The sequence below is a fragment of the Pan troglodytes genome, chromosome 14 (genome assembly GCF_028858775.2).
Source record: "Pan troglodytes isolate AG18354 chromosome 14, NHGRI_mPanTro3-v2.0_pri, whole genome shotgun sequence".
NCBI lineage: Eukaryota > Metazoa > Chordata > Mammalia > Primates > Hominidae > Pan > Pan troglodytes.
In genome coordinates this window covers 102,582,917-102,594,442 of record NC_072412.2, presented here as the reverse complement: position 1 = coordinate 102,594,442, position 11,526 = coordinate 102,582,917, and the positions used below count along the sequence as shown (strand labels likewise).

Below are 11,526 nucleotides of genomic sequence, written 5' to 3'. Positions count from 1 at the left end.
CCTCTTTGATGCTGGAAGAGATCTTGAAGTTCAGCGGTTCGGGAGGCGCTAGTATACTGGACGATGTGGCTGAGGTTCAGAGAAGAGAAAAGGCGATTCCTAAGTTATGTAGCAAGAAGGCAACCTACCCCCTAGATCTGGAGGTACAGACAAACGCTCTTTGCAGGGATAGAAACTATTTTTAAGCCACCTTGCTAAGCGCTGGAGGGCAGGGTTGTAATTGGATACAGGGAAATGACAACGCTTCAGTAAGTCGCCTCCATCCCACGCTAAATAAGAGGCACTGGACGCCTGGGCGACAGAGAGACTCCGTCTCAAAAGAAAAAAAAAAAAAGAGGCACTGGGCTGTAGGAGAGTGGTGAAATTTCTGGACCAAGACAAGGCGGCCACAACCCTCCTGGGGCAACAACCCTCCCGCCGGGCTGGTTTTTTGGAACCTCTGCAAACACTTTCTCCTGGGTCAGTTTCCCGCCAAACCGGGACGGAGGATGTCCAGAGGTCCCGGGAGTGGAAGCCGCTGTCCCTGTGTCCACTGGGAAGTGGGCGAGGCGGGATGCTGCTGGCCAGGCTGCTCGGGGCGAGGACCCGAGAACACGCACTTGCTCGCTGGGCCTCGGAGGGGTGGGAGGGGCGGGGCGGTGCGCAGCCTCCCCGGGACAGGTCTGCGGTCCGGGACCAACCAGGCTGCACAGGCACGCGGGGCGCATGTCCGCCTCGCCGGGGCTGCCAGGTGAGCCGCGCGTGATCGGGGAGCGGGGCCCACCGGCCGGAGGGAGGGGGTATAGGGGACCCTGCCCTGACCCGGGAGCGGAGACGGGAGGTGCCCGAGGAGCAGGGGAAAGAGCACCCCCGCACGTCCCTGCAGCAGGCAGGGTCGGACGGAGCAGCGCCCCCTTCTTCTCTGGAGGCAGCAGGAGCACCCCAGATCCTGTGGCGGGAGGCGAAGTTTCATTTTGGGGAACAAAAAGCCCAGGGCGAGAAGACATTTGACTTGGAGAGAACTGGGGGAGTTAGGGATCGCTGATTTCATCTCATACTTTTTTTCACACCCAAGCGAGGGGTCTGGGAGGTGGGCAGGGAGAGTGCTTAGGAGACAAACAGAGTTAATCCCTCACCCCATTGATCACCGCCCCGCTGAATGTTCTCAAAGCTCACCCTGCATCGTGGTGGACTGTGTGGTGTTGGAAACGACCAAAGACACTGCCCAACCCCCACCCCAACAAGCGAGGAAAATGTTTCCCCTGAAATGTCTTTCTTCTCTGTCTTGTTTTTTGTTTCGTTGCTATGGATTCGTGAACTAGCTTGTAATGGTCTCTAAACCTCTAACTTGTATGTATAATATTTACGTGTCCATGCATGCATTTTTCTGAAGCGAGCTCTCAGAAGTTGTATTTGTTTCTCCCGAAGAATAAATAGGCAAAACCATATCTTTGGGCTGCATCAACATGACCTCTTAATAGTCTTCAGGGAAACTGAGTTGCAGATTCTTATTTAACGAATTGGGGATTGGCCGGGTGTGGTGGCTCACGTCTGTAATCCCAGCACTTTGGGAGGCCGAGGCAGGTGGATCACCTGAGGTCAGTAGTTCAAGACCAGCCTGGCCAACAGGCTGGTGAAACCCTGTCTCTATACAAATACAAAAAATTAGCCAGACGTGGTGGAACGGGCCTGTAATCCCAGCTACTCCGAGGCTGAGGCAGGAGGATCCCTTGAACCCAGGAGGTGGAGGTTGAAGTGAGCCAAGATCATGGCCACTGCACTCCAGTCTGGGCGACAGAGCAAGATTTCGTCTCCAAAACAACAACAACAATAATAACACAAACAAACAAAAACAATAAAGTGGGGATTGAGGGAAGAGCCTTGAGGCTCCCAGAAGGGTTGGGGAGAAAGATTCCTTCAGGGACCAGGGAGGACAGCACTTACCCAGTCACAAATTTACCTGTTTTAAGAATTGGTCTGTTTTCCACCAGTATGAAGTACAATTAGTTTTCAAATATGTAGACTGGAAATCGAAGTAAGTCTTTGTGAATGAAAGGTCTACTTAAGTTTCTTTTTGACAACCCAAAGTGACCCCAGCTTCGGAGCTTCCAAGGACTCTGGAGAGAAGGTAACAGATGAAGTGTTCCAACTGTGCACCTCCCTCGTCCATTGGCATCTTGGGAAAAGGAGGAAAGAACCAACTGTGACCTCAGCATGGGAGCAGAACCAGAAAAACCCAGGGAGTCTGGGGGAGAGGAAGGAGAGCAGGGAGAGGTACAGGCATTGTTGGATAATGAGCTTAACTTAGCCAACAAAACTGATCTACAAAACCAACAGGCACCTTAGGAAAATCACATTTCATCATTAATCCCACTTTCCTTGTTCCCAAATGGGCAAGACTACTCTGTGGAGGTGAAGTAGTATGTGCTGCCGCTTAACTGGATAGCAATTCTGATCCTGCCTTCTTTACCCACAGAATCTTGGAATCCCAATCCGTGAGGTTCCTGGGTGTGCTGGCATCAGGACAGCGGTCCACGAACGGTGTGTTACCCAAATATTGACATCCTGCAGCTAGCCTCGAACAATCACAGCTACTTTCCAATTTCAGAGAAAAAAAGGCTAAAATCGTAAGCTTTTTCTTAACAAATTTTTTATTTCTTAATTTTTGTGGATACATAGCAGGTATATATAATTATGGGGTACATGAGATATTTTGATACAGGCACGCAATGTGAAATAAGCACATCATAGAGAATGGGGTATCCATCCACTCGAGCATGCATCCTTTGTGTTATTAATACAAACAATCCACTTACATTCTTTATTTAAAAATGTGCAATTAAGTTATTATGACTATGGTCACCCCATTGTGCCATCAAGTAGTAGGTCTTATTCATTCTTTCTACCTTTCTTTTTTTTTTTTGTACACATTAGCCATCCCCTCCACCAGTCCCCCACTACTCTTCCCAGCTTCTGGTAACCATCCTTCTACTCTCTATGCCCATGAGTTCAGTTGTTTTGATTTTTAGACCCCATGAATGAGTGAGAACATGCAATGTTTGTCTTTCCATGCCTGGCTTTTTTCACTTCCCATAATGACCTCCAGTTCTACCCATGAGGTTGCAAATGACAGGATCTCATTCTTTTTTATGGCTGAATAGTACTCCACCATGTATAAGTACCACATTTTCTTTATCCATTCATCTGTGGATGGACACTTAGGTTGCTTCCAAATCTTGGCTACTGTGAACAGGGCTGCAACAAACATGGGAGTGTGGATAGCTGTTTGTTATACTGATTTCCTTTCTTTTGGGTATATACTCAGCAGTGGAAATGCTGGTCATATGGTAGCTCAGTTTTTAGTTTGCTGAGGAACCTCCAAACTGTTCTCCATAGTGATTGTACTAAAATTATAAGCTTTTTCTTCACAAGTTTATTCCAACCTCTGATGCTGGCTTTTATTCATGCTGAACCTAGCTTAGTTCACACTTATATTTTTGGTTATGTTAAAGCTGAATACATCATTATTTCTTGCTTGCAAAGAACCCATTGGTTTCAAGTGATTTGTAACCTCCTCACGTTTGAGAACTACTGTTGTAGAAAGAGAAGGGAATATACCCAGGGTTGTGCCACATTTGTCTTTAATGTCCTTTGAGTTGAAATGATTTGTTTGTGGACCATCTGGTGTTCTGAGTTGTGGCAGTGAATTGCACTGGGCCCTGAAGCTAGGGAGGAAAGAAACAGCTTCATCCTACCTGATCACAGCCCAGACCGGTTTTTTGTGTGCTGTTCTTAACATCACACGTATTTTGTAAACTCATACTTTTATGAGGTTTTATGGAACACAGATTAAGCTTCCTAGTCAACCCCTCCACCCTTACAATTGGCTAGTCAGTCTTCATTCAATCTGAATTGAACTATTGTTTTTCAGAACAATAAGGCAGTTGTTTCTACCTATAACCCATCTTTTCTTCATAGAATTATTGTTTAAAATGGTCTCCATAACATGGCTAAGGGTTTATTTGGCAATGACAGGAATTGTAATTTTGCTTCCTACTTTAAAAGTCATGAAAGATCTAAGCTTGCTTTTTTTTTTTTTTTTTTTTTTTTTTGAAAGAGTCTTGCTGTGTCACTCAGGCTGTAGTACAGTGGCTCAATCTCGGCTTACTGCAGCCTACACCTCCCAGGCTCAAGCGATTCTCGTGCCTCAGCCTCCCAAGTAGCTGGGACTATAGGCATGGGCCACCACACCCAGCTACGTTTTTTTTGTATTTTTAATAGAGACGGAGTTTTGCAATGCTGGCCAGGCAGGTCTTGAACTCCTGACCTTGGGCGATCCGCCTGCCTCAGCCTCCCAAAGTGCTGAGGTTACAGGCTTGAGCCACTGTGCCTGGCCTAAGAACCAAGCTTTTTTTTAGAATGATAGTTGCCCCTTCAGTAACCCTTCAGTACCATACAAGTTTTGCTGATGTTACTGGTTGTTCTTTAATGCATTCAGCAAATATTAATATTTACTGCACACCTTCCATGTGTCAGCCCCTGGGGTATGAGGCGACTTGTGTTTTTCTTTCAAGGAGCTGACAAATAAGCAGCTTGGACTTGAATTCCCTCCCCTTCTCTTCCTCTCACGTCTCTGTTGAGGCAAATCCCAATTGGAATGAAATAACTCTGGAGAATTATTTTGGGCGTTACTAAAACTATCTTTACTTCTTTGCTCCAGAAGCAACATTAGCTACTTAGTGGCCTCTTGACATAATCTAAGAACTGTCTTTGGGACGTGCTGCTTCTGGGACTCCTTGGCTGTGACCATTTTCTTTCAAGTTTAAGTGACTTCCTGCTCCTTATGCATGAGTCCATTTAAGACATTCTGCCAAGGGAGAAGCCATCCACTGTGGTTGCCTGGCTTCAGAGCACTCTCACTGGTCAGCAGTCCCTGACTCCTATGACCTCCAGTGCTGTGTAGATGATAGTTTCATGAATAGCACTTTTAACATCTATGTTGCATTAGGTATTATAAGTAATCTAGAGATGATTTACAGGAGGATGGGCATAGGTTACGTGTAAATACCATACCATTTTATTTTTATATCAGTGACGTGAGCATCTGCAGATTTTGGTATCCTTGGGGGTCTGGGAACCAATGCACTGCAGATACCAAGGGACAACTCTACAGTGTTTGATTTATTGAGCTTTCTGAGATATTCAGCCTTTTCCTGTCTTCACACTTGTTGTTCCCTCTATTATTTAGGGTAATCCTGATGAAAATCAACAAAATACACATGAAGAGACAGCACTGAGAGGTAATGTGCTAACTGGTCTTTGTGATTACAGGCACTTCAGATTTCCCTCTTGCCTACTCATTGTGAGATGCAGCCCAGCCCTGCAACAAGACTGCCACAGTCGTATCCTGGCTCACCCCTAACTAGCGGTTTGACTTTGAGCACATCACTGCCTCCTCCGTGCCTCAGTTTCCTCTTCTGTTGAATGGGGATGATCACAGCACTACCTCACCATTTGTTGTGAGGATTAAATAGATTCAAATATGTAAGACACTTACAGTAGTGCTTTGTACACAGAAGGCACTATTATTTTTTATTAATCCCTATTTTTCCTTCCCAACTTCATCTCCCAATATCCCATAACCATGCTGATTTCCTTACAACTCCCCCAGACCTCCTGGACTAAGTGAGATTTGGAAGATTATACTCAGGGCAGTCAAGAAGGACTGATTCTGCTAATTTAGGATTTGTCAAGTTGGGTTAGTTTAAAATATACCTCTGTACTCCTCTCAGGAAATGCTGGATAGTGTAGATTTAGTATCAGATAATAGTAATAATGGTGGCAGACTCTGATGTTTCCTCCTTCCCTTGTGATCTCAGTAGTCTTGTACCATTCATACATCAAATGACTTAGCAACTAACAATCACCTAATATTTTTTAAGCTTTTCTTATGTGCCCAGTAGTGAGCCAAGAGTTTTTCTTCCTATTTTTAACATACTATTGACAGCTCCATGAGGTGGGTTTATATTTTGTTAAAATAATTTGCCATGTCCACTTCCCCAGTAGACTGTGACAGTGGCATATACATCTGTGTGTGTTATTCAGTTTGTATCTCTAGGACTTGACAGAGGACCCAATATAGAGTGGGTGCTCCAGAAATATGGACTTGGATGCATTTCACCAACAGCTATTTACATCCAAATAATAAGCTAATTATAACTCTTCTTCTAGATGTACTTTTCTCATTGCAAAAATTCACCGTCAAAATTTTTAAAAACACTAATAAGCAAGAAGAAGGAAGTTAAAATTGCACTCCTTCCAGCCCTAGAGAGCTTAATCAACTTGCTTAGGAACACGCTACTAAATGGCTAATCTGAGCATCAAAATCTGGCCATCTGGCTTCAGGGCTCAGCCTCCTAATGGTTGCATTATACCATTGATCCCGCCCCATCCACCCCAACACACACACTCCCTTGCACAAACAAATTATGTTAGCTATTAAAAGGAATTGGAAGAGTGGAAATGTGCAATTAAATCTACCACAAATACTATGTTGCAATGCGTGCAATCTATATTTTTAAAGTTTACAGTATTCAGTGTTTTCCTGTCTTCACACTTGTTCCCTCCATTATTTACGGCAATCATGACGAAAATCAACAAAATACAGATTGAGAGGCAGCACTGAGAGGTAATGTAGAAAGGGAATGGCTTTTGAGTCAGACAAATGCGAGTGTGGATCCCAGCTAAACCCCTAGATGTGTTACCAGAGACGAGCCGCAAAACATTTCTCAGTCTTAGTCTCTTGTAAAATAGAGGTAATAAGAAACACTTTTCAGTATTTTGTGACATGTAGAAGTAAGTGATGGTGGCATGCATCACACTTGGTTAATAGTAGGTCTTGTTGTTAAGTGTCTAATGGCGATACCCTATGGCTTCTCCAAATGGTGACCTTGCCAAATTGTTTTCCAAAGCGACATGTGGCTTTTTTCTCCCAATCCCTCATTTTAACTCTCATGGTAATTTAACTTTTATATTTTTATTAGATGCATTTAGTAACTTGCCTCATAGTCATTTTCTTGGAAATTCAATTTCTTCTCCACAGGGTCTCTTTTGAGATTAAAGAGAGAGAAGTGGCAAATTTAGGATGTTAGAACACTTTTCATTTAAAAAGTAGATCCTTGTTTTTATTACCCTATCATTAATGTTTTCTGTTTTCCTTTATCAGCGAGTTACTGCTCATTTGATTCATATTGCCAAACTGAACTCTCTTGTTTTCTTGCAAGATGAAAGGAGACAACCATGAATGAGCCACTAGACTATTTAGCAAATGCTTCTGATTTCCCCGATTATGCAGCTGCTTTTGGAAATTGCACTGATGAAAACATCCCACTCAAGATGCACTACCTCCCTGTTATCTATGGCATTATCTTCCTCGTGGGATTTCCAGGCAATGCAGTAGCGATATCCACTTACATTTTCAAAATGCGACCTTGGAAGAGCAGCACCATCATTATGCTGAACCTGGCCTGCACAGATCTGCTGTATCTGACCAGCCTCCCCTTCCTGATTCACTACTATGCCAGTGGCGAAAACTGGATCTTTGGAGATTTCATGTGTAAGTTTATCCGCTTCAGCTTCCATTTCAACCTGTATAGCAGCATCCTCTTCCTCACCTGTTTCAGCATCTTCCGCTACTGTGTGATCATTCACCCAATGAGCTGCTTTTCCATTCACAAAACTCGATGTGCAGTTGTAGCCTGTGCTGTGGTGTGGATCATTTCACTGGTAGCTGTCATTCCGATGACCTTCTTGATCACATCAACCAACAGGACCAACAGATCAGCCTGTCTCGACCTCACCAGTTCGGATGAACTCAATACTATTAAGTGGTACAACCTAATTTTGACTGCAACTACTTTCTGCCTCCCCTTGGTGATAGTGACACTTTGCTATACCACGATTATCCACACTCTGACCCATGGACTGCAAACTGACAGCTGCCTTAAGCAGAAAGCACGAAGGCTAACCATTCTGCTACTCCTTGCATTTTACGTATGTTTTTTACCCTTCCATATCTTGAGGGTCATTCGGATCGAATCTCGCCTGCTTTCAATCAGTTGTTCCATTGAGAATCAGATCCATGAAGCTTACATCGTTTCTAGACCATTAGCTGCTCTGAACACCTTTGGTAACCTGTTACTATATGTGGTGGTCAGCGACAACTTTCAGCAGGCTGTCTGCTCAACAGTGAGATGCAAAGTAAGTGGGAACCTTGAGCAAGCAAAGAAAATCAGTTACTCAAACAACCCTTGAAATATTTCATTTACTTAACCAAAAACAAATACTTGCTGATACTTTACCTAGCATCCTAAGATGTTCAGGATGTCTCCCTCAGTGGAACTCCTGGTAAATACTGTGTATTCAAGTAATCATGTGCCAAAGCCAGGGCAGAGCTTCTAGTTCTTTGCAATCCCTTTATTGAGCTCCTCCACTGGGGAGATATAAGAATGGGATGCATGCATATCAGCAAAGTATTGAGACATAGTATTACAAGCTATTGGAACTCAGAGGCATCTTAGAGAACATCTGTTCCCACCAACTTACTATATATACACGGAAACCAATTTCTTACCCTTGCCCTAGATTGCTCAGTAAATTTGTGCCAAGATAGGAGAAAACCAATCTTTTCACTCATCATTTCATGCTTCTCTGCACTCTGGGCCTATTTGTATTGAACCATTAGACAATTCAAACCACTACTTGTATCTTTCTTAATATTTATTTTTTACATCTCAGAGCTCTACAATTTGTTTCCTTCAAGCTTAACTTTGAGATTATAAAACTGGGTTTAGCCAGTTCTCTATATTACTTCAAGCCAGTAAGATACCCTTGAAATAATTCAAGGACGTCCATGCAAATAGCTGAAATTAGTACCTGCAATATATTTGGAGTATTATGTCTTTATTGTTGTTAAAAAGTTTTTATTGAATTTATGAAAATTATCAAATTGTATTCATCATTATTAACATGTCCTGGGGAAGGAAGGGAAACTTTCTAGGACAGAAGTCACTTTCAGATATCATGTATGTATTGGGTGTTCAATCATATCTAACACTGTTTTGATTTTTGTGGGAAAATATTCCAGGAAACACTAATTCTCTTTAGACTCCTTGTTCTTTTATGACTACAATGAACATATGTCTATGTGATAGCTAAAGATATTTTTGAATTGTATGTGTGCTTAATTATCAGTAAGTATAAATATTTGAGAAAACACCTGGTCTGGATATTTAAAACCCTCATAAACATGTTGGTACAGTTAATAAACATTTATAATTAGGTGATAGGCTGTTTGGTCATATTTTTCTGTGAAAATGCAGTTTTATCACTATTATATTTACATGAAACTTATTTTCTCTATGGTTAGGAACAAAAATAAGTTAAGTTAAGAATCAATAATATTATAGAATAAGGCTGAAATAGTTGACTTACACAGAGGGAAGTGTACCATAGAAATTCTTCCTGATGTTCCAGTTCTTCTAGGACATGATATCTGACTTAGACTTAAGTGAGGATATTCATCAGGAACCTCTTCAGAGCAAGTTGAGAGAAGGAAGAGCAAGCCAATGGATCTGAACATGAAGTTTTCTGGACAATGGTGCTTTTTGCAATCCCTACCTTCTGAGCCATCTTCTTCTGAGCCTTTCTATAACATGTGGAATAAGCTATTTCACTAGAGGACCCCAATTTGCTCATCTGCCCTGGCTGTACAGCATCGAGAAGTATTCAGAGGTCCACCTGGAACTGCTAGCTCTTTTTCTTTTCCCCGATGCCTAGCCCAGCCCTTGGGCTATCACTAAAGTGCAGACAGACTTGCCCGTATTCCACTGCTGTCGTTATTCTAGCCTTGGGCACAAACCCCTTTCCTTTCTCTCCTCATCTTTATTCCTTCTTATTCCAAAGAGTTGGCCGGGCGCAGTGGCTCACGCCTGTAGTCTCAACACTTTGGGAGGCCGAGGCGGGCGGATCACGAGGTCTGGAGATGGAGACCATCCTGGCTAACATGGTGAAACCCTGTCTCAAAAAATTACAAAAAATTAGCCGGGCGTGGTGGCGGGCGCCTGTAGTCCCAGCTACTCAGGAGACTGAGGCAGGAGAATGGCGTAAACCGGGCAGGCGGAGCTTGCAGTGAGCCGAGATGGCGCCACTGCACTCCAGGCTGAGCGACAGAGCGAGACTCCGTCTCAAAAAAAAAAAAAAAAAAAAAAGAGTTTACCCACCAGAGAAAAGCCACTTCAACATCCTTCATGTCTTTCTCAACTCATCTGTGTAGCTTCTTTTATTTTTTACTTTCTTCCTACCAATGTACAGAAAAACAAATCATCCTTCTGGCAGGAATTCTTGCACTTTATCTCTGGTCTTTATTTTGCTCTCTTAGGGACCTTGCTCCAACACTTAATCTCACTTTCTCACGTTTTTAATATTTTTATTACCCTGGATAATTGACCTCAGCTTGGAAGCATGCATAATTTTCCATTATCCGAAAAATGCCTCCCCTTGATTAAGCTTTTATGTCGTTCTGTTACCTAATCTGCTTCCCACAGCTGTGGGTTGGGTGCAGATGACAGTCTGCCCTCTAGGGTTCTTCCGATAGAACAGAATCACAGAGATCCAAGCTAAATTTAATTCAAAGGATGAGTTTTATTTTACAAAGTTAAGAGTTCTGGGTTATTTGTGCTGAAGGAGGCAGTTTTGAACTGAGGCCAAAAAAAGGGATTGATGCTATTTCCCAGGCTAGAATTGGAACTGTGTGACCTTGCTGCATACAACCAGGCCTAGGCAGAGGAAGACAGAATGAGAACAAAAGAGCAGAGCTCTGACTGTGTCTACCAGGGCACAGCTACTCAGGTCTGCTCGCTGTGTGAGAACCGAAAGCGCAAGTCAGGCTCACTGCACCTGCATATGGGGAAGCCAGAAAAACCTGTTCCAAACTTCTGAGACATGGTAATCCCTTGCGTTATTTGTAACTCTTTATTGTGGACATTTTCAAACAGTCACAAAATTTAAAAAGGAGCCAAATGGCCTCATGTAACCCATGTCTTAATTTCATCAATAGCCAACATCCCACCTTTCAGGTTTTATCTCTCTCTTCCCACATCTTTGTTGCTAGAATATTTAAAAGCAAATTCTAGACAACATACAGTTTTACCTACAGATGCTTCAACACAGATTTCCTTCAAAACATACAAAACCAAAACAAAATAATAACTGATTTCTCAATATCATCTAATACTAATCCATGTTTCATTACCCCTGTTTCCCCTCAAAGTATGTTTGTACAGTTTTTTTTTTTTCAAATCAGGATCAAAGGAAGCTCCATGCATTGCATTTGGTTGATATGACTCTTCAATTTATTTTAATCTAAAGGAGCTCCCCTTTTCTTAATTAATTGCCGTTTATTTGCTGAAGAAATCAAGTCAAGTCGTTTGTCCTATGGAATTTTTCACATTGCAGGTCCGACTGTTTTAATTCCATTTTGTTATTTAT

General features: G+C 42.7%; 1 protein-coding gene and 1 long non-coding RNA gene across 3 annotated transcripts in view; both read left to right on the top strand.

Moving 5' to 3' along the window:
- Positions 1–313: 313 nt before the first annotated feature.
- On the top strand, positions 314–9,321 carry OXGR1 (oxoglutarate receptor 1). 2 transcript variants are annotated; one of them, XM_003339253.6, is made up of 4 exons: positions 314–730; positions 2,456–2,606; positions 5,228–5,279; positions 7,263–9,321. In XM_003339253.6, the coding sequence occupies exon 4, from the start codon at positions 7,279–7,281 to the stop codon at positions 8,290–8,292; it is 1,014 nt and encodes a 337-aa protein (XP_003339301.1). In that variant the 5' UTR covers positions 314–730; positions 2,456–2,606; positions 5,228–5,279; positions 7,263–7,278; the 3' UTR covers positions 8,293–9,321. The 2 variants fall into 2 exon arrangements, with proteins under 2 accessions (XP_003339301.1, XP_001139960.2); XM_001139960.8 differs by having other exon boundaries at positions 7,205–9,321.
- A 1,549-nt stretch (positions 9,322–10,870) lies between these two features.
- LOC107967958 (uncharacterized) overlaps positions 10,871–11,526 on the top strand; it is a 42,623-nt gene continuing 41,967 nt past the window's right edge. The window contains exon 1 of the long non-coding RNA XR_002939061.3: positions 10,871–10,983. This is a non-coding gene — a long non-coding RNA (uncharacterized LOC107967958). The remainder of the gene's footprint in view (positions 10,984–11,526) is intronic.

Coding starts and splice junctions, on each gene's coding strand:
- OXGR1 (XM_003339253.6), top strand. CDS start 7,279: ATGAATGAGCCACTAGACTATTTAGCAAATGCTTCTGATTTCCCCGAT.